Source organism: Heloderma suspectum, chromosome 5, assembly GCF_057233095.1.
Source record: "Heloderma suspectum isolate Gila_16-S chromosome 5, 16-S_ref, whole genome shotgun sequence".
NCBI classification, from domain to species: domain Eukaryota; kingdom Metazoa; phylum Chordata; class Lepidosauria; order Squamata; family Helodermatidae; genus Heloderma; species Heloderma suspectum.
This window is the reverse complement of record NC_139462.1, coordinates 217,468,303-217,491,860: the sequence shown is the minus strand read 5'-3', so window position 1 is coordinate 217,491,860 and position 23,558 is coordinate 217,468,303. Positions and strand designations below refer to the sequence as shown.

The 23,558-nt window shown below is 39.8% G+C and overlaps 1 protein-coding gene across 3 annotated transcripts in view; it reads left to right on the top strand.

Annotated features, from left to right (window-relative positions):
• Window positions 1-23,558, top strand: part of UBE3C (ubiquitin protein ligase E3C) — a 79,544-nt gene that overhangs the window by 14,804 nt on the left and 41,182 nt on the right. For all 3 annotated transcript variants that reach the window (XM_084859288.1, XM_084859291.1, XM_084859290.1), the window contains exons 7-13: window positions 501-654; window positions 1,053-1,273; window positions 2,523-2,671; window positions 6,527-6,714; window positions 15,668-15,754; window positions 17,833-17,993; window positions 21,101-21,333. In XM_084859288.1, the coding sequence (XP_084715414.1) occupies window positions 501-654; window positions 1,053-1,273; window positions 2,523-2,671; window positions 6,527-6,714; window positions 15,668-15,754; window positions 17,833-17,993; window positions 21,101-21,333 (1,193 nt within the window). The remainder of the gene's footprint in view (window positions 1-500; window positions 655-1,052; window positions 1,274-2,522; window positions 2,672-6,526; window positions 6,715-15,667; window positions 15,755-17,832; window positions 17,994-21,100; window positions 21,334-23,558) is intronic.

Genomic DNA, 23,558 nt, shown 5'->3' with positions numbered 1-23,558 from the left:
CTTAAGAATGGCATGTACATGTTGAAAATAAATATTTAGTATTGGAGAATGTGAAGTCCTTTTGATAGGTTAAAAATATTTTTGTGACTGTGAATTGACTACTATAATTTCCATAATGCCATGGAACACCAAAGTTGGTAGGCGTACTGAAGAGTCAATGTGTTTAAATAGCACGGTTTTATATATGCAAAAAAACTAATTCTGAATATGATTAGGGCTGCAATCTTAAACTCACTGACTAGGGAGTAAGCCCCGCTGAACTCAGTGGGACTTGCTTTTGAGTAAACATGCTTAGGATTGCACTGTGAGTGAGTTTATATTTCCTGTAGTGTAAAGTGCATCTGACAGTGGGCATGAAAGCCAGTCTTCAACATGCCACCAGACTTTTCGTTATTCTCACCCCAACAGATGACATGGCTATACTTTTGAAATATATTCCAAGTGCTTATACTCATTTAAAAATAAGTGTGCATCTTAAAATAGGCTGTCTTTTCTTTCAGGTTACTACAGGTCTCTTTATCTGCTAATAAATAACAAGCTTCCATCAAGTATTGAGTATTCTGATGTTTCTCGGGTTCCTATTGCAAAAATATTGCTAGAGAATGTTCTGAAGCCATTGCACTTTAATTATAGCTCCTGTCCTGAAGATGCCAGGTATGTACCGGCCATCTTAGTTGTGCATCTGTTCATATTAGTATTTCTACTTACTGTGGCGATGCACAAATAGGTAATAGTACTTTAAATGGAAACAATATAAAGAGCATTGTAGAAGTAGTAGAGCAACTTTTTATAGTGATTTCTAGTCTTAAAATAGCCCCTCAGTGTGCTTATTTAGCCAAAGAAAAACAGACAACAGTAATAGGACTGACATACGCTATGGGTGACACTGACAAGTTGAGTCTAATATAGCATTAAAAAAATGTAGCTTTATCACTTTTAATTGATGGGTAAAATATATGTTCAGACCTATAGCTTGATTGTATTGTGGATGTACTGCTGAAAAGCAATGTTTGCATTTTCAATAAAGAGAATCCTTTCTTTACCTGCCACAGGCAACAGATTTTTGCTGCTTTTACGGAAGAGTTCCTGGCAGCACCTTTTACAGACCAGATATTCCATTTCATCATTCCAGCATTTGCAGATGTACACACCTGTTTCCCTTATGAACTCTTTCTGAATGCACTATTATTAACAGAAAGCAGGCGTTCGAGGAAAAGTGAGAGAGCACCTTGGCTTTTTTACTTTGTTCTAACAGTTGGTGAAACGTATTTAGGTATGTAAAGCATATTTAATCAGTTTTAAGTATCAGTTTATTATATACTGTGTCTGAAATAGCCACCTACGTTCTTTAAAATTACTACTGCTACTACTACATTTGTTGTTGTTGTTAGGAATATAAGAAGAGACCTTATGCTGAGTCAGAACATTGGTCTATCTAGCCCAGTATTGTTGATATTGACTGGCAATGTCTCTCCAGGGTTTCAGGCAGGAATTTTTCCAGCCCTTCCTGGAGATGCTGGGGATTGAACCTGGGACTTTTTGCATGCAAAGCATGCACTCTACCACTGAACCATCATCATAATTGTTATTATTGGTATTTGTATCCTGCCCTTCTTCCACAGGCCCCAGGGCAGAGTTCATTGAAGTTATCCTTTTTATTCTTACAAGAACTCTTGGAGGTATGTTTAGCTGAGAGCTGGTGGGTGGCCTAAGATCAAGGGACCTTTCATGCCGGAATGAGAATTTGAGCCCAGGTTTTCCTGACTGAACACCACATTGGAAAATTTGCAAGCTAGAAGGCCTCCGTGGTTGACTCAACACTAAAATAACTTGAAAAATGCATAATCATGACCTTAACAATTCTATCATTACTCTTTGGTTGTTTAAGTGTGCCTTCAATTTTTGAGACTAGTATTTGTTGCCATTAGGTTTCAAATTTATATTGGCAACAATGAGGTCTAGAAACTTCTTGTTTTAAAAATGATAGCTCTGATTCTCTAGACTTTAAAAGTGTGTATACTATATAGCCTATAACCATATTTGTTCTATTCTCCTCACACCCAAAATGTTTCTATAATTTACGGTATAAACATATGGTTGGATCAACACCAAGATAGGTTCATTTCTTTTCCATTTAAATCAATGAGACTCAAGCTAAATTGTCAGTAACTTGACCCATTGATTTCAATGGGACCTAATTGCAACTACTGTAGTCTGGATGCAGCCCATAGTGCAGCCTTCCCCAACCTGGTACCCTCCAGATGTTTTGGGCTACCAATTACCATGATACCCAGCAAGCATGGTCTCATGGTTAGGGATGATGGGAGTTGTAGTCCAACATTTCTGAGGAGCATGAAGTTGGAGAAGACTGCCATAGTGTTTTTATAAAATGAACAATTTAGAATATTAAGTTTGTAATATTAGACTTGTTCAATCTCTTATGAAATAAAGTTATGCTAATTATCCCTGTTCAGCATTTCAGTATTCTATAATGTATTTAATTGTAATTGTTTCCCTTATAGGATCTCTTTCAGAAGAAGGGCTACTTGTGTATTTGCGGGTACTCCAGACATTTCTTTCTCAGTTACCTGTATCTACATCAGGTACAGATTGTCAAGATTCAACCAGTGACTCTGAAGATGAAGAAATTAGTAAGATGACTTCCATGCCTGTAGGTATTGATTTATTTTAAGTATTTTTAAAGATGCTTTTTAGGACTATGCCCTCCCCAAAGAAGTGAGATCAGATGCAATTTTTAAAGGTGATCACGTCAAAACAGATGCTGAGAATTACTTCATGAAGCTGCTGTACCAACATAAGGTACTATGGTCTCAATCAAAGGCAGCCTTGAAGAGGAAGGTTTTCAAGGCTCACCTGAATGCTAGAGTAGTAGGGTCAAGGCATATGTCTGTTGAAAGGGAGTTCCAAAGAGGCCACCACTGAGCAGGGCTGTCTCTAGGGCATGCCAGCCTCACTGATCTTAACAGCAGGCACTCAAGAAGGGCCCCTGAGCTAGATCATAGCATATGAGCATATGGTCTAGATGAGGGTGGTCCTTCAGATAACCTGGTATCAGTTTGTTAGGACTTTAAATGTCAAGGCCAGCACTTTGAATTGGGCCCAGAAACATACTGGTAGCCAGTGCAACTGATGCAAGATTAAAGTTATGTGTTCAGATTTTCTGGCCCCCCCTAGCATCTGGGCAGTTGCATTTTGTACCATCTTCAGAGACAGTCCCATGTAAAGCACATTGTAGCAGTCTGTTTTGGAGGTAACCAGAGCATGGGCAACCATGTCCAGGTCTGGCTGCTCCAGACTGGTTTTTGTTAAAAGCACTCCTGACCATTGTCTCCATCTGTGCCTTCCCAAAAGTGAGAATCCAGGAGTACCCCCAAGATGTGCATCTGGTCCTTCATGGGGAGTGTAGCGGACCTGTTGTACACCTCTATCCCGACCAGCTGGCTTCCCAACCCACAGAGAGCCAGTGTGGTGTAGTGGCAAGAGTGTTGGACTAGGAGCTGGGAGATCTGGGTTCTAGTCCCCACTCGGCCATGGAAGCTCACTGGGTGACTTTGGGCCAGTCACAGACTCTCAGCCCAACCCACCTCACAGGATTGTTGTTGTGAGGATAAAATGGAGAGGAGGAGGATAATGTAAGCCGCCTTGGGTTCCTTGCAAGAGGAAAAAAGGCGGCGTATAAATGCAATCAATCAATCAATCAATCAATCAGAGCCTCCTTCTTCCCAGGATTAAGTTAACTTCTCCCTCCAACACCCCAGAACTGAACCCAGATGTCTATTCAAGAGCTCCACAGCCTCCATAGAATCTTTAGGTAGAAAAGAAAGGTAGAGCTGTGTGATACCAGCATATTGATGACATCAAGGCCCAAACTTCTGGGTGAGTTGTCCCAGCAGCTTCATACAGATGTTGGATTAGGGATAGGATAGAACTGTGTGGTACCTGGTAGAACAAAGGCAATGGGGGCAGAACAAACATCACCCAAAGCTACTTTCTAAAACATACTATCTAGGGAGGACCAGAACCACTCTAGTACTGTGCCTCCTAAGGCCAGTCCAGGCAGTTGAGACAGGAGGGCACCATGGTCAGTGGTATCAAATGCTGTTGAGAGGTCAAGTAGGACCAGGGGGTTGCACTCCCACCCTCCAGTTCCTTGTGTAAGTTATCCACCAGGGTGTCCAAGGCTGTTTCCATCCCAAGACCAGCATGGAACCCACAATGGAATGGATCTAGGTAATCGGTTTCTTCCAAAACCAGTTGGAGCTGAGAAGCCACCACTCCCTCCAACACCTTACCCAGAGAGGGATAGTTAGAGACTGGATGGTAGCTATCCAGGTTTTGAGGGTAAAGTTGGTTTCTTTAGTAAGGGCTGCACAACTGCATCTATACGAATGGCAAGGACCACATCCTTGTTCAAGAAGGCATTTACTTTCTCTGAAGTCCACGTCTTCAAACCCACCCTGGATGATTTTACTATTAAAATGGTCTTGATGAAATTTTATAATGGCAATACTCAAGCTGGAGCAGACTTCCTCTGCTGTAACTCTGGGGTGGGGTGGGGTGGCGGGTGCAATGAAATATATTAGCAATAGTCCTCTTAATTTATATTTGATTTGGTCCCATTCACAAATAAACAGTGTGCAGGTTTCCCTGTATTCAGTGGAAAGCACAGAAGTTTAAGTGTGTGTGTTTGTATAGTATATACACCATCTCTTCTCTCCCTGCCCCCCAGCCCCCCAAGATGTTTTGTTTCAGGCTGCTTACAATAGCTTTTATATAGCTAGGCATGTCAATTGCAGTCAAGTAGAACATTACACAGGTGGCTACATAATGTATTGTGATTTATTGTGGAAGAGAATGGAATTCTAATGGAAGCATAGAATTTAATGGCTGTTCAGAAAGATCAGCAATGAGGTTGTATATAAAAGCCTTACTGTTCTTCATATTGATTCATAAATAGAACTCTGATTTGTCAATTTCAGGTGGTGAAGAAATATTAAAGCTATTTGTATTAGCATCAGACATTGCAATTGGACATATGCTAGTAGATAGCGTTTTTTTGACAACTACGAACTGCTCATGACTACTATTTCAATTTTAGTATCTACTTTAACAGCTGTTCCAATCTGAGGATTATTAACCATGATTAACAGCACAGTCCTATACATGTCTTCTTAGAAGTAACTCCCATTGAGTTCGGTGGAGATTACTTCTAAATCAGTGTGCATAGGTTTGTGGGCTTAGGTTCTTATATGTGCTTATGGAAAACTTGCCTTGAAAATACTCAGTTAAAAACACCTTAAGATCAGTCTGCCAGTTTTGGAGCCTTATTTATTACATTTATGTCCCACCTTTTTCCTCTTGCATGGAATCCAAGGTAGCTTACGTGGTTTTCCTCCTCCATTTTACCCTCACAACATCCCTGTGTGGTAGGTTAGGCTGTGACTCAGTGACTGGCCCAAAGTCGTCCAGTGAGCTTCATGGCTGAGAGGGGACTAGAACCCAGATATTCTGAGTCCCAGTTCAACACTCTAACCACTATACCACACTGTCTCTCACATGCTGTATGTTCATTCTTACATGTCTTCAGATACTGTTTTTTAAATGCTAAAAGGATACAAACCTGAAAGAATTGAAAACTTGTATGTATTAAAGGGATTTACAATCAAACTATTTGCTGAAAAAATAGTGTATCTGGTAAATAACTTTCAATAATTAACCAAAACATTAGGTGAAATCTTGTAGAACAAGAGCCACAATGCAGTATGGACCACTTAAGATTTTCAGCCATTAGGTTGACCATATAACGGTTTCTTCTTTACTTATCCAGACATGTTTGCAGAGCCATGATCTCATCACTGCATTTGGCTAAATCGATACTTAAAGGCATTCATTGCCCACATCTACTTATGTGCATGTAAAATAAGCTTGTAATGCTTGCTTGAAGCCCACTTAGATTAAATTTGAAAAACACTGGGGAGTGCAGCAGAGAGGACCAGACTATGGAACTGTACTATGGAATACCTTGCTGTAAACTGCAAAATTGTTATAAAGTATTGTAGGGTTTATCTGCATAGCAGCCTTCTGTATTACTGCTTTAGTACAATGGCACTAGTCTGGAAGCCCAGAAAGGACACTGAAATATTTCTTTAGTAAAGAAGATTGTCTTTTCCTCACCTTGAGGAAACCTGCTCAGGCAGACTGCACAACTGCTGTTGATCTGTGGCTGATTTCTTCTGCCACTTCTTTTTGGTGGTATGGCTTGCCAGGTACAGAAAGGGGGCTAGCACAGAAGCCACTTCTTGGCTTCAGAAGTATATCCATGTATTTCTGGCGCTATCTAAAAAGCAGAGCTGGTATGCTGCTGTTGGTGGAAGAAAATATTTGACATGGCAGTACATGTTTTGAGTCTTGCACATTGAAGCAGCCTCTTTGGGGGAGTGGAGAAACTGAATCAATATTGAAAACACTTGACTCATTGAAATGTAAGCCCTCTTCTGTTTTACAGGGAGATGGAAGAATATCAGTCCAATATATAACTGAAGAGTGTCTTTCGAAGCTGGATACAAAACAGCAGACAAACACTCTGCTAAATATGGTTTGGAGAGATTCAGCTAGTGAAGAAGTCTTCACTTTGATGGCTTCCATCTGTCACACGCTGATGGTGCAGCACCGAATGATGGTGCCCAAAGTCAGGCAAGTTAAAAGATTTGTACATTTATAGACCTAAACCTATTAATCATAGGATGACTTTATCACAGTTTACGGTCCAGAAGCCCTAAAGCCGAAACCTCCAAGTACCATAAACAAGAGGAAAGGACAATTTTTTTTGGCTTAGAGACTTTTATAAAATGGAGGACATTTAGTTTTTTATATCCCAAGAGAACATTGTATTAGCTATTTATTTACCATATGCATGCTGAGAGAATCTTGAAAACAAGGCTGCACTGATGTTCTGTAGATGTTTGAAAACCAGGAGGAAAATAGCCTTCCACCTTTACAATATTTTAGATTTTAGAATATTTTCCATAGGCTTGTCTTTTGAATACCTGAAATGGCAATAGTAGCACCTTCCATGTAGTTAAGCATTTTTCTTCACTTTCTAGTGCCTGAGTAGAAATTCCTTATTCCAGGATTTATATGCCTCTTTTCTGCTTTATAAACTACTAATTTTTTGCTGAGATCAGCAGTTAAGCCACTGTGAGCATGTGTCACCTGTCCTGTCATGCAGAAGAACACGATCCCAAGCCCTTTGAAGAACATATGTGTGTTTGGCATTGGAAACTGTCCCATTTGTATTAAGCATACGTATGACTCGCGTAATAAAGCAGGTGTGCACTGCTTATATCAAGGCTTTTCTTGCTTTCTTTGGAATGGCCTGTTCACATTAGGATTGAAGATGCAGCACTACAAGCTTTCTAAAAATGCCAGTTACGCTTAGATGAGAAGATGGAGATTTGCAGCCCTTATCTAAATAACCATGAAGCTAATTCTGCTAGCCCAAGTGGGCATTCGACTGCTCAGACAGCAGCCTCAAATGCCTCGTTGTGGGGGAAGTTTCAAAAACAGTTTATAGCATTGGGAGCGGAGTCAGCTGTTCACAGAAAAAAAGTATAAAATGCAGATCCTCATCTCTAAGAAACTAGCTGAATGTTAGAGATGCTAATTTAGACAATTGAAATATTAAATGTGTGGGGCCTCCATAAAATACCGAAAAATGTAAGCGTGTACTAGCGTCAGGTAGCTTGTGGTCAAAGGTCTTCAAAAATAAATGGTGCAGCTACGTCTTCGTGCTTTTTAATGCATCAGAAATGGTGAACTGCAGAGTGAATAACACAGTGTTACTGGGAATAATGTAGATATTCCCGGTATTTTTGGAATGCCATAAAAGTCAATTAATTCAAACTGCTTTGTAAACAATGGTACAGAAAACTAATTGGTGCTGTCTCTTTAGCCTACTGGTGTTTATAGCTGTTCAAGGAAGTAAGATGTCAGTGAAACTGTGATCACTTGATTAGGGTAATTAGTTCTTTGTCAACTAATTGCATTAGAGCAGGATGTGAGATCTGGAGATCATAGCAGAAGCTGAATTAGTATGCCTGCCTTTATTGCAACTATTCTATTGCCTTAGATAGTAATTACGGGATTTAAATGCACCATAGCTCTGACTTGTGGTTTATTGGTGAACTGTTTAGGAAAGGTGCTTAATTAGTGATGTTTCTATAGCTTTAATTGTGTGACTACAGCCTCAATTTCCTCCAGAAACCTGTGCTTAACATTCTGCAGGTCTTTGTGTGAATTTATTTGGTTTTCCTTCCAGGTTATGGAACTGCTTAACTTAAGTGTGTTGTGTTTTAAGCTAGCAACCTTTTCAGACCCAGGACTCATCTTTAACCCAAAGCTGCTACAAGGTTACCACTTATCTGGTTGGGTTTTTTTTTTAGTTAGGGTGACAAAGGAAGGAATTCTGGCAGGTGTAGCTTGGCACAGGAAGTGTATGTATGCTTATATGCACTTTTCTGTGCAATAAATAAAAGTAACAGCACTATCCTCCTTTTTTGTCCACCTTCTTCCCCCACCTCTGTCTGTGTTTTTACTTTGGGGGGAGGGCAGAATCCTAAACAAAAGAGAAAATGGTGTCGGTACTACTGATGCAACAATCCACCCTAGCTGGGAGTGCAGCCCACCAGTCGAAGACGAATGTATTAAGTTAGAGCAACATACAGATTTTCCTGTTGAGCTTCTGGCAATGTTGTTTTCTGCCAGAAGATTAAAATCTTGTTCTAAGCACTTTTTATAAAAAGACCTTTGATTTTTATCTTTATTTGGTATGTAGAAATGTGCCTACTCTTTATGCAGAAAGTAGAGCTACACAAAAGAGCAGGTTAAGAATGAAGTCCTTATAAACTCTATTGCACTCACACTTGCAAAACTTGCAAAACATGGTTGTAAAGATGAGAAACTTTTTAAAATTCCTCATCTTTACAACCATGTAGTAGATGGAAGGCTTGTTGTTACTACCTTAGCAGCTGGGCCAATATAAGCACAGAGAGCGGGGCTTACAGCATATTGCAGCTCCAGTTAGATACCTGCAGCCTGCTGTTCCTGAAGAAAGGCAGGATATAAATGTAACAAATAGAAATTGAATTCCCATGTGATGGGAAGGCACACAGGGCTCTCAGCTTCCTCACAAACTACAATCCCCAGTTTTCCCTAGAGAGGGAAGCCGTAGCACTTAAAGCAAACTGAAATCCACACTATATCGGTATACGATGCAGATTTGAGCTTGGTTTAAGTGTAATGGCTTCCCTCTCGAGGGAAACCTGTGGATCGTAACTTGGGATGAAATGGAGAACTTTTCATTTTGAATATTCCATGAGAATACAGTTGTAACCTTTTCAGAAACCAAAACTTCATACAAACTGTAATCATGAACACACTTAGCTGGTTGTAAGCCCCATTAAACCTAAGCGTAGGATTGTACTGTGAATTACGCAGTTTAGAGTAATGTTAACGTGGGCTTATTTCAGCAAAATATGTGTCCTGTAATTAAAAGTAGAATATTCAAATTTAGAACTCACACCCTTCTAACTGGTGAAAAAAAGGAACTTACCGTGCAAGGGGTTATAGGATTGTAGCCTTCGGGCATAATCCCATCAGATCTGCCCTGGATATGCATAAGCCTCTGAACTCGGAGGCTTACGTGTATCCAATGCAGAGCAGGAGGTGCATTGCACCTCTCGTTCTGCATTGTAGCTAGACAGGCATTTTCACCCTGCTAGTGGAGGCTTTGGGGAGGGAAGGAGGCTGGGGATAGCTCAGATCCCCGCGTCCCCACGCTCCTCCCCTCCCCTCCCACTGACACGCTCCCTTTTCTCTGTGTCAGCTGCAAGGGGGAGGGAGTGGAGAGCTTAGTTTCCTGGCTCCGAGGTCAGAGTGCTGTCTCCAGCCTCAGATCCAGGAATCCAAAATACCCTATGTCCCCCAGACGCTGTCTAGGGGACATTGGATTGTTCTCCTCCTTTCCTACCAGTGTTTAAGAAGATATCAGAGTAAGTTAGATTATATCACACTATTCATTTAATTGCGTGTCAGTTCTTCAGCATTATCACGTACCACGTGCTCAGGGAGAAGGATTTTTTAAAAACAGATGACTATGAGATAAACTACATTTTAAAGGAAGCTGCCATTTGTTCTTAAGCAGTTAATTCTTATGCCTATAATCCATCTTTGTCAACCTGCCATTCTAGTTAAAATAACTGAATATTTTCATTGCTCATAAAACTATAAAAGCCATGTGACAATTATTTGGATTGCTTGCTAATTTCATTTTATCTCGAGTTCTCTTCCATTTTGGGGGTAAAATTAATTGGAATTGTCTGCCTTCTAGTTTAGTTTCATGTCTACTTATTGCCTCTAGGTGGAGAGAAACTCAGTTTAGGCTGAAATTTATATTTCCACAACATCAACCCAGAAGTAAAATATGAATTACTGCTTTTATTCTATTTAATGAGGTACAGCAATTTGAACTTCAACTTTGTTTGAAGTGGTAAATGTACATACTTCAGCTACTATTCATTAAGTCAGCAGTAGTTTTTGTTTACTTAAAATTAGATGCACATTATACTGTTCCAAAATAGTTGAATATTTCAGAAATTCCTCACTATGTTTTCCTCTGCTTCCCAAGGAAAAATGTGTGGAAGTGTGAGGCATAGGACAGTTTTCCATGAGGACATGAAGCTCTATATGTGCTCTATTCTCTAGTGTGAGATATAGACCGGTGCCATACCTGCTTTGTGTCAAGGCTAGGCTGGAGCTGTGGGTAGCTATAACCAAATTTAGACCTGAGGAAGTGCTCCCCCTGTGCTGGAGGTCAGCAACACATGGAGCTTGAAAGGCAGAAGGCAGCCCTATTCTACTGACCACGCAAAAGCAGAAGATCTGGCTTCTCATGTTTATGAGAGACCTGACCAGTATGAGACCTGACCACCCCTTCTCTTCTAAGCTCTGAGGCCTGAGTGTACAAATTCCCAGGTCGTTCCAGACAGTGAGATTCCCAATTCAAACTCTGGCGTTCCTGGGACTATGGAGATCTCACACATCAAGGCTAGAGCAGTCCTAGATTCAGAGAAGAATGGGGCAGCATTTGTGCTCATGGAGCAATGTATATATTGATTAACTTTAGGAGAACTGTGGCTCAGTGGAGGGAAGGGCTATAGCTTGGTGGTAGAGTACGTGCTTTGCATGCAGAAAGTCCCAGGTTCAATCCCTGACATCTCTAGGTAGGGCTGGAAAAGACTGAAACCCTGGGGAGCTGCTGCCAGTCAGTGTAGACCTGGGGTAGGCAACGTGCCCCCCAAACACCTTTCTTGGCGTCAGCCAAGGTATCCAACCCCTCCCACTTAAAAAAAAGTGTTAACACAAGTTTATTACTGGCAGCTGGGATTGCTGTGAAATAGGTTTCTGTTGGTGCTGAAAACTGTGGGTTTAAAGGAGTTCTTCAGTCTGTTGGAGCTCAGACCCCATCTCTGCCTTGTACTCAATCTTTTGTGCAGGTTACTTGTCCTTTGCCACACCTCCCATGGCAGAAATTTTGTTTTGGTGCCCAGGACAGTTTCTCAAATTACCAAATGTGCCCATGGCCCAGAAAGATAGCATACCCCTGGTGTAGTCACACCTGAGCTAGATAACACCAATGGTCTGATTTGTTAGAAGGCAGCTGCCTGTAGTAATAGTAGTAATAGTATTTCATATTATTTAAACTTAGATGTCTGCCCAACAAAAATTCCCTGTGTGGCTTTCAGAGCAGAAGTATACAACATAAAATATTTTTTAAAAAATACAATAATTTGTCTTGTAAACCACCTGGAGAGCTTCAGCTAATGGGTGGTATAGAAATGTAGTGAAGAAATAAATAATTAAAAGCAACAAAAACTCAGCATAAAGTATTTCTTCTAATGGGGATAGAAAACAATTAGTAGTATCTTAGCTTAAAAGCCATCCTAAAACTGCAAGAGCTCAAGCTTTGTTTAAAACACAAGTTTGTTTAAAAGGCCTGGGTGGATTGTCTTTTCTGACACTGAAAAGACAACAAAGAAGGCACCAGAGAAGCCTCTGTAGGGAGGCTATGCTAAAGCTGGGTTGCCACCACTGATAAGGCCCTCTTCTTAGTCGCTACCCACCTGATTTCACTTGGCAAAGACACAAGGCAGAGTCTTCGAAGAGGCTCTTGAGGTTCAGGTAGGCATATGTGGGAGAAGACAGTCTTTCAGGTAATCTGGTCCTGCATTAAATGAGCATCTAACAGGCCTCTTCTGGTCATTCTGATGAGGATTAATGGTGTTGTGACTTAATGGGGCTATTCTCACAACACGAACAGGCTGTAGCATGTGCGGTTCCCATTTTGAATATGCAGCTCCCACTTGGGGGTTGTGTTATGCAAACCTGGTGAGCGTGGATTATGCAAGGATCTTTAAACAACCCTTGCATAACCCATGGTTGCCGGGTTTGGACAACGCAACAACCCCTGACTGGGGGTTACATATTTTATTGTGTTTGTTTTTATTGCTTTTAATATTTGAACTGTTTTTATGTATTCTGCTGCTGTAAGCCGCCTTGGGAGGGCTTCTGCCCTGAAAGGCAGCCAAGAAATATTTTAAATAAATATTCAACTGGGTGCCATGGCTTAATTCATGACAAGCCCCGGTGTGTCGTCCAAACCTGGTCAGTGAATATGTGCTTTGCATCTTGATCTGCCCTTCTTTTCAAGGACTTAACATTTATAAGCTGCAAGTGCTCACAAGAGGGTGTGGGTGTGGCACAGTTGTGTGCTGCACAGTGTTGCTGGAGAAGTTCCTTTGGCACCTTGCAACACTCACTGGTAAGGGTGTGGGAGCCCTTCCTCAGGTCATCACTCTGCAGTAGTGGCCTTTTCCTGCAATGCTGCGCCCACTTGTGAGTCAACATTGTATTTAAGCATTGGCCCCTTTATTCAAGGAGACTGTGTATTCCTTAAGTACCTGAATACTAGGATTTGCACCTTGATCATTATACATCTTCTGAATAATTAAATTTCAGTGTACCTGATTCATGCTAATACATTTGCTACTCCTCTGTTATGAGAGAACTCCTGATCTCCCCCCTTAAGGCCGATGAGACTCTAGACTATTGGCAAGGTAGTTAAATCATAAGGAATCTACGCCCATGTATTCGGTGAAGATATTCAGGACCCCTGCGGAGCAGTTGTACTTCCTATAAATGTTTTCACCTTGAAAATGGCATTTAACAATGTATCATGAAATTATTCTTCTGACATCTAAAAAAAGCAAATAACATTTTTTTTGTAAAATCTCCATGCTACTGTATTAAAATATTTAGCATGCATTTCGCTTATTTGTGCAGGATAGAAGTCCCAGAGGGGCACTAGCAGAAAAGCAACATTCATTTACAATTGTATGGCAGTGAAGCTGAATGGCTCACTTAATCTCATGTAATTGCAGTCACATCTGTTACCTTCTACCTGTGGCACCTTCCACTTTAAAGGAAGTGTCGAAATATGTTGCCCTGCTGTAGTGACCTTTATCCAACTGTATGAGCTTGTCTCATTGTATTGTATTCTCTTCATTAAGTTAAATGGTCTCAGTGGGAAACTGGGCCCAATTTATGACCTAGACTGAAAATCCTGTGTTTAACTAATTAACTTATAGCTGTGCTTCAGCTAAATAAAGCTTAATGGGTCATTTAATCTCTCCCATTGCACCAGAAAGAATTTGACACTTTTTTTTTTTAAAGAAAAGCCAAGGGTGTCCAAAATACCATTCTGCCGAATACACATAAATCATGTACTGTTTGCGAACAATTAGATGCCTGCTTAGAGAATCTGCAGAGTTCTCATAAAATGGCAGTTTTGTATAAAGGGACAGAGCTACAGGACCCTTTAACTTAAAAAAATCTCTCAAGTTGGCTAATAACATTTAAAAACTATAGAATATTAAAATCGCAGCAATTAAATCAAAACACTAAAACAGGCTTAATTAGCAGCCCGTAATAAAACAGCAATATAATCAAGTACTGTAAAAATGTCTTTATTTGTCACTTAAATGCTATGATGGCAGTTGGTTAACAGATTTCCTGGGATAGGGAGTTCCAAAGGAGAAGTTGCATGTTTTTACTTCATTATTAATTGTAAAGCAAAAGTTATACAAGTAGGAAATTATTAGTTACAAATGCGTGTGTATGAAAAGGATTGATGCTTCAGTTTGGGAGAATGCGCTAGCAAATCAGGATAATATGTGCTGGGAGAGATGTATTTTATTGTTGCACCTAAGTATTTAGGGATTTAAGAAATGTAAGGAAATTCCAAAGATGACTTTGTAACGCATGCAAATTGGAAAGTATATAATTATAAAATTCAGTGGCATGCCAATCCTACTTTATAATAGTTTCCAGAAATGAAAAAAACTATTTAAAAATAGTTTAATTTCCTTGGAATCCAATTACTAATTTTAATTGTTATAAAGCTGTGGTTGTAAATAAGGTCAAAATGGTAGATTTAACTTTGCCAGGAATTTCCTTTTGGAACTTCTCCTTTTGGAACTGGTAATAGTAGGAAGAGCACTGGAAATTCAAATACTTTGTGGAAGAGATTTATGGATTTTCTGGACTTTTTCTTTCTTTCAGGAGATTTACATTAATCATTCTTGGATGTGTAACATTTAAGGTCTTGGTTTTCCTAGTGATAATGTTCTTGGAAATCTCATAGGGATTTTATGGGTTACTAGACCAAAAAAACTTACATACGTAGTATTGCTAGAACAGGGGTGCAGAACCTCTTTCAGCCAGGGGGCTAAATTCCATTTCAGAGAAGCTTTCAAGGGCAGGATTCCATTGGTGGTGGGCCCGAAGGCAAAAGGGGTAGGGCAAAAGAAGTGGGACCAAAATCACACAAAAAAAGACAAGCATATTTTAGTTTAAAGCTATTACTGCCAGTAGCAAAGCCTTATGGAGAGGCCATTCAACCTTTTAGAATTAGGAAAAGACTGCACAAAAGCCAGGAAGCCAGCAAACAGCCATCTGGGGAACTCTGAAGGGCCAAATTTGGCCCCCAGGCGGCCTGGATTTGGGTCTGAGATTCTACACTCCTGTGCTAGACTATGTGAATGAGAATGAATTTATGAGCAAAATATTAATAATTTTGAGAAGTTATAAGAAGTCTAAATTCTATTATAGATTTTCCCCTTATCTAACATATCTAACTATTAACTAATATCTAACTATTAAGTAAAACCTGCATTCAGTTAAGATATTGAATGCAGTTTTTACTTAATAGTTAGATATTTTCTTAAAATAATTGTAGGGTTTTACATTTGAATAACTACATTATATTGTGGAAGAGCTGTCTTAATGATTGGTGAAGCATAGAAGAACAGGTTAACTAAGCAGGTCACCTCTGATTACTTTTAGCATGATAAATGGGCACTATAGCCTTTACTTTAAAAAGCATCAGGATTGATATGTAATAAAACTAGTTGACTAATACTGGAAATAGTACTTACTTTTGAATGTTACTTTGAATGTTATATTGAAAGAAAAGTTAAGAGATGTTTTATATGACCCAAGTAATTCAATACTCTTGCTTTTTCTGTTTTAGACTTCTGTACAGCTTAGCTTTTAATGCTAGGTTCCTGAGGCATCTTTGGTATTTAATCTCCTCAATGACAACACGAATGATTACTGGGTATGTAGTATTCTTATTAAAAAACTAAATGTAAATAAAGTAGCATGTGCTACGCAGAATGAAACAATGTTGTGAGAATAAATGAAAGATGAGTAGCAAAATTACTTTATGCTAAACAGGGCTATATAAAGGATTATCAATAATTTTATTAGGGCTGCAGCAGTTTATTTATTTATTTTTTTAATAAAATCTGATTGACTAAGAAGGTGCCCATTATTAACTGGGCAGCAGCTTTAATTTTTTAATTACTTTTAATACTTATCCAAGCTGAAGATGGCAAGTGCCCTCTTAAGGGGCATTCCCTCTCCTGCCTGTGTGTTAGAAGGGGGAATACCTCTTCTAAAATACTGCTTTTTCAGTACACGTGTGCATCATCTGAAAAGAAGATGTGCTTTTTTGTTTGCTGCTTTATTGTTTTTGGAATGTATCTTGCTTTAGAGCAGCTTCTTCTAACTCGGTGCCCTCCAGATGCTTTGGACTTCAACTCCCATCAGCCTCAGCCAGCATGGCAAACGGTCAGGAATTCTGGGAGTTGTGGTCCAAAACCTGTGGAGGGCAACAGGTTTGGTGGGCAGGACCCTTTGCCAGGTGGTAGACCAGATATGATTATATTTTGTTGTATCTTTTTTTGATATTGGTGGTATGTGGATGCTGGGGGGAAGATGGGGGGAGTACCAAGGAAGATGGGGCAGCTTCATAAGCTTCATAAGCTTATTGAGCTTGATGCACTTGTCACTCTGGCCTTGGACACTGGCCAGGAGACCCTGGGCCATAGGAAGGGTGCTTCTCCTGCCTCCCAGAAATAACGTCATGATCAGGGAGAGACCAACCTGGCCCCATCTATCAGCCTTGCTTTCCTCTTCCCTTCCCATTCCTTTTTTTTCTTTTGTATTGTGTTTGTTAGATTGCAAGCCTGTGGGCAGGGGATATCTTATCTTTCAATATCTGTACAGTGCTTAGAAAATGTTATGTGCTTTATAAGTGTTAAAATACTATTACTACTACTTCTACTACTACTACTACTAATTGATCAACTAAAACTTACACAATTAATCACCTAAGATTTCTTTTATTGAGTGACGGTCCTTTACCATTTATAGAATTTCAGCAGTGAGCAAGCCGCTACTTCTGTTGGCCCAATTGAACTTGGATAAGTTGAAATGAAATTATAGTTGTTACTCCCCCAACCATATTTTGGCCTAATAAACATTGACTCTTGGAGTCTGTTCACATATAACAACAGCCCATGGGTTAAACAAACCATGGGCTGTTGGGGATGAGCAGAAAAGACTAGGCGTGCTGCCTGCAGCATGCTCACATTACATGAGAATGAGGTCTTGATCTCAAAGTTGGATCTATCTCTGCATGTACTATGACACAGTAATATTCCCATAATAGTCACATACCCCTCTGAAAATTAACTTGTGCCTTAACTTCAGCACGCCTCATTTTTCCAATTAGAACATGCCATTTAAGATGCCTTAGTGTGAGTATCTGTAAAATCTTGTATAGTAGTGTCTTCTCTGTGGCTGTTCATAAAATGAATGTTAATGTTTCTAATGCCTGGCTCAGTATTAAATTCTTCATTCACCTACAAAGAATCTTGTGGCACCTTAATGAAATCAATTTATTCTGGTATAAGCTTTCATGGACACTGTCCACAAATGCTTATGCCAGAATAAATTCGTTAGTCTTTAAGGTACCACAAGAATCTTTATTGGTTTTGCTGCAACAGACTAACACAGGTACCCCTCTATACTTAATGTTCCATAGGGAGTAAGCAACTGTGTACTAACTGTCATGAGAATAATATAAACAATATAAACAGATAAGTAAAGTGTCAGCATTATTTCACTAGAATCGCTGCTGCAAGATAAAGAATTCATTAGTCTAACTTTTGTAGGCTGCCTTTTAAATATTAAAAAAAGGTTCTGTGTTGTTTTTTTAAAAGAGAATATTTCGTAACTTGTTCCATACTGCGGCATCAGAAAAAATTGCCCTCAAGTCCTTTCTTTCCACTCCCCAGTCATATGTCTAAATTTATGACCACTCTGTATCTTTTGTTTTGTTCTGTTAAGGTCTATGGTGCCCCTTCTTCAGGTGATATCACGTGGCTCACCTATGTCTTTAGAAGATTCTAGTCGGATCATCCCTCTCTTTTACCTTTTTAGTTCTTTGTTTAGTCATTCACTTATTTCTATACATGATAATGAATTCTTTGGTGATCCTAGTATAGAAGGTAAGAGCATCATCATCTGTAGGTTTTGTCTAGAGCACTATTTCCTTTCAAAACTCATATTACTATTAAGACAGGTATATGTGTGTTTATGTGAATTTGCAGCCTGAGGATATCAACCCTCAGGCTGGAATTGTAGAATGTTTTTGAGTGTGCTACAAATATATTCTTTTTTTGCTATAATTATACAGTAAAAAAGTAATAATTACTCTATTTTGCAGTACACCCTTATTCATTTGTTTTTGTGTTTTCTCCCTTTTCCCTTTTTAGTGTCTCCTGTAAACACAGGAAAAATTACCTTGAATTCACTCTAGGGATTTATATCAGGCCTGCCCAATTTGTGACCCATCAAGCCAAATATAGCCTACCAGATAGCCATTTTAAAAAATGTATTCAAAGTATTTGTATATTGTTTTAATGCCCACCAGGCCCCTCAAAGCGATGTGAAACATATACATAAAAACAAAAAACAGAGCATTCTTTAAAAACAGGCCAAATACAATGTTAAAAGCCAAAGGCTTGGCGAAAGTACAGTTTTACTGCCTGTCGAAAGCCCAGTAGGGATGGAGCCAGCTTCATCTTCCTTGGCAGGGAGTTACACAGCTGAGGTGCTGCTACAGAAAAAGCCCTGTTTCATGTACCCACTAACCTAACCTCTCTTGATGGGGGGGCATGCAACAGGGCCTCTGATAAAGATCTCAAATTATGGGCAGATTCATATTGGAGGTGGCAGTAATTTAGATACCCTGCCCCCACGCCATTTAGGTCAAAACTAGCACCTTGAATAGGACTCTGAAACAAATTGGAAGCCAGTGCATCTTGTTCAAGACGGGTGATATATGGTCTCTAAAGTGTACGCTAGACAACAGCCTGACTGCCACAGTAGCTGTAGTTTCCAAACACTTTTCAAGGGCAGCCCCATGTAGACTGCATTACCGTTAGTCTAAATGACAGGGGATTAAGGCTAGATCCACCTTCCCTAGGAAGGAACACAGCTGGCACACCAGCTGAAGTTGGGCAAAGGCACTTCTGGCCACAGCAGCCACCTGGCCTTCCATGAGCAATGCTGGTTCCAAAAGTACACCCAAGCTGCAAACCTGGTCCACCATCATTTTTGGCAATCCCAAGCAAGCAGGAAGTAAAGGGAGAGTATGGGGCTGCCATACATGGCAAGTAGTCTGTGACTGGGTTTGCACAACATGATAACTCATCGTGGGTTGTTTGAAATGAGCCACAGTGAGTTGTTGTGTCATCTGAACCTGGACTGCTTCCCACAAGGTGGCTTATTTTTCACAAATAAGCCAGCCTGACAACCCATGGCTTGTTCTAGGGGTTGTTTAACCCACAATGGGTTAGCGTATCATCTGAACCCAGCAGAGCCAACCCATCATGGGTTGTGGTGGTCAGGTACAGAGCCATTTGGCAGGAGCAGCAAAAAACTCTCCTGGTCTTCCTGTGCAATCTTGCCTGTGCTGCAGTGACAGACCCTGCACCAATGCCCAAACAGCACTTTGGAGGGGCTGTCACTTATTTGCCAACCCCTAAAAAAAAATTGAGCCAACAAGATTTGTGCAAATTGGGCCCTAATATATATTTTTATTTTTTTGGCCCTAGGAATTTGTGCAAATGTGTTCATAATTTTTTTTTGTCGGTCTTTCACAGTTGCGCAAGTGCACCCTTGTGGCTGTCAAATATATATAGCTTTGCTTTGTCAATGCCCTTGTATGTTTTGCCTGTCAAAGGGAATGAAGTGCGGTATCAGACTTACAAGGAAATTGACAAGAAAAGGCTATTAATGGCTCCCAGTGGCTATGTGCTACCTCCAATACCAGAGGCAGTGAGCCTATGTACATCGGTTTCTAGGGAACGTGGGTGGGAGGGTGCTGTTGTGCTCATGCCCTGCTTGTGGGTTCCTGGTTGACAGCTGGTTCGCCACTGTGTGAACAGAATGCTGGACTAGATGGACCCTTGGTCTGATCCAGCATAGCTCTTCTTACGTTCTTAAGATGGGACTGCATATAGGCTGATTTGACAGCCATTGGCTGTGGCATATTGAGAAAAAGGGACAAGATTCCCCGAATGGGAGCCATGAATAGGGGTGGGGGAGGATAGATGTCTCTTAAAAGGACTTGTTGGAGACTCAGGGAAATGTGGAATGAAAGCAGGGCACCCACAAGTGTCAGCTGCAAGGAAAAGCTATATATATTTGACAGTCTCAAGTGCGTACTTACGCAACTGCGAAAGACCAACCAATAATAATAATAATAACAACAACAATAATAAAAATTACGAAGACGTTTGCGCAAATTCTTGCAACCAAAAAAATGTAAAAATATATATTACAGCTCCATTTACTCAAATCTTGGCCCATGTTTTTTAAAGCTGGGGAATGAAAAGAGGTTGTGATCAGAGAGGGGAGAGGGATGGGATGGGCAGACAAGGCAGGTTCTGCTGTGCAGGACCCTGAGGGGGAAGGAGCAGGAGAACAACCCACGGTGAGCCCGATTGTCTGCTGAGTGCACTGTGGGTTGTTGTGAAAATAACCCACACTGTGTAGCTTATTTGCAGGGTGGGTGTCGTGTGAATGCGGTCTGTGTTTCGCTTGTTACATTACAAGTTTATGTGCTTATTTTGATTTGTTAATAATACTTCTATACCATGTAATATTTTTTAAAATCTCTGAGTGGTTCACGTATAAATTGTGCAGGGCTGGAATAAATAAATCACTAAACTGAATTACTAAAATGTTATAGATAATATACAGTAGGGAAGATTTTATTTGACTTAGGTGCTTGCATAGCATAGGTATATGCAACTTTTAAATTCAATCTTAATTCTTTATCTGGTAAAATATAAATGTATACATTAATAAATTAAGTTAGTCATGACTAACATAAGTCCTATTCATTTTGATGGGTCTGCTCTAAGCAGGACTTGTGTTGGATTTTACCCAAAGGTAACTAATTCTCAGCTACATTGTAAACAAAGATGTACACTTCTAAACAGCTTTGCTAGCAGAGATCCAAATTATCACCTTTCCTATTCTTCCTTATATTTTGGGACCAAGAGAACAAAAGTTAATTCCTAACGATGGTCTGTATTCTGTGTAGTTGTAGGTCAAAGACAATCATCAATGATGCCTTTTACATTAGAAGAACTGGTAATATTATCACGATGCCTTCGAGATGCGTGCTTAGGAATTATTAAATTGGCATATCCAGAAACAAAGCCAGAGGTTCGTGAAGAATACATTGCAGCATTTAGAAGTGTTGGAGTTACCACAAATACAGAAATGCAACAGTGTATCCAAACAGAACAGAAGCGGTGGATTCAACTCTTTAAGGTATATAGGTTTATAGAATGGACCAAAAGAAATGGCAGAAATTCCCTTTTGATGCACTTTAAACATGGAGAAACATGGCTGATGGCAATCTAAAATTACAGTAAACACCTGATTCTATGACAAAGATAATAGACATTCAACTTCAAATGCTTACAGTTTTACAATATATAAATGCTTAAACTTTTACACTGTTTTTCTCTCTGGTTGTAGTAGTTGTTACAAAACATACATTTTTGGCAGTTGCAAATGTTGTTAGATCCTAGTATTGTGAAGAATGTGATTGTATCACTGAACAAGTCTTTTTATTGAAAAGCTTCTATGCAGAAGAGAGAATTGGTGTAGAACATGGGTGCTACATTTGGTTCTGATTCAGCAGGTCATGTTTGATTTATGGGTAGGACGTCATGATTCCTGGAACTTCTTCCATATTTTAAGAGGTAGTTTATGCCCTTGTGGAATGAATACCACAGGAGAATCACACAGAAGAGGGCCACAACCTGTTCGCTTTCACCCAAGACTGTAGGACCCAAAAGAAGGGGCTTAAGATACAGTAAGGCAGATTTTGCTTGAACATTAGGAAAGCATTCCTAACAGTCAGTGCAGTCAGACAATGGAACCAACTGCTTAGGGGTGGTGGGCTCCTTTTTTGCTGGAGGTATTCAAGTAGAGACTGGACAGCCATCTGTCAGGGATGCGCTAAACTGGATTCTGGCACTGGGCAGGGGGTTGGACTCAATGGCCTAAATGGCTCCTTCCAACTATATGATTCTGTGATCTTCAGTCATTGTCCTATCGATGACTATTTGGACATATTGAGAGATCTTATTACTGTGCTTTCAGGTAGTTGGGAGCAATGCATCAAAAAGGGCCAAGGAGGGTAGGACTTTAGAGATGGGTGCTTTACAAAAATAAATTATGTTGACTGGACCACTTATTTTAAGAACTAGAAACCATTTTGTTAGTGATTGAGTCCACAAGGTTAATAGATTCCTTGATTGCTTTTTGCTGTGGAGACAAACCTAACCTGAGAATGAATATCTGTTCAGTTGAGTTCAAATATGGCTAGATTTGGGTTACTTGAGTCTAAACCTAGCTAGTATTTAGTTATCGGAAATTCAATAACTTTCTCTCTAAATAGTCTAGACATCTAGATGCTTCAGCCTGTGCTGACCCCAGTTGGTCCTTGGGTGATCTTGAACGGACTTCATGTACTCCTCTGTGTATGTGTGTGGTATTTTGTAAACCATTTTGAGTATTTATGAAGAGAAAGGTAGGGTAGAAATAGTAACTGCACACTACAGAGCCCAGCTGGTGTGTGGTTTCAGCCAATGTTATCTACAGTCCTAAAAGACAATTTGCCTCTTAGCCACAGTTTTTCAGGGGACTGTTCACAACTAAGATTGTAGAGGAATGTGGTCTTTGTATTAAACATTTCAAAATAACCACCAGTATCCTACCCAGTTCTGCATCCCAAGGTTGAGGAACACTGGAGGTGGGGTACGAATCAAGAATATAACTGTTGCACAAAAAAGTGCTTGATTTGCCATGAAATTTCTGCAGCAAACACATATAGTCAGCTAAAATTTCTCATTAAAGGAGTGGAAGCAGAAGAAATGCATTTTCCAAATTGAATGCTAGATTTACAGTCCGTTTAATGCCGGCGACCTCTCGCTCACTAATGTTCCGTTCGAGTCATCAACCGTCCCTTCAGGTCTTTTATCACTGCTTTTGTCAAGCTATCTATTTAATTGAAAGAAGTTAATTGAATGAAAATGATCAACTAAGCTTGTATTAATATTGCTAATGGAACTTTCTTCTTGGCCATGTTTGGAGAAAGATGTCATGCTAGACTTTAGGAAAGGCCCATTAATGCTTGCACTTAACCTGATGGGCTAATTAAGGAATGCTTATTCATTCTATGAGTCTACAATAGCCTCTATCCCGCCCATTTTGCCCGATTTTTACAACACATTTCACTTATGAGCATGAACATTATGGACATTACTAGTGATGAGAGTAACTGATAATGTTTTGATTGTGTTGAATGCTGTACTAATGCATAGTTAACCTTCGAGTTTTTGCAGCTCTAATATGTGTTTGCGTAATTTTATTTAATTATATATCCTTTCATTATCCAGTAAACTTGCAGTTTTGAAGCCACGAAAGAGGCCCAATATACTTGGTTTTGTATGTTAGGAAAACATGCTATATCTTTGCACTATGCA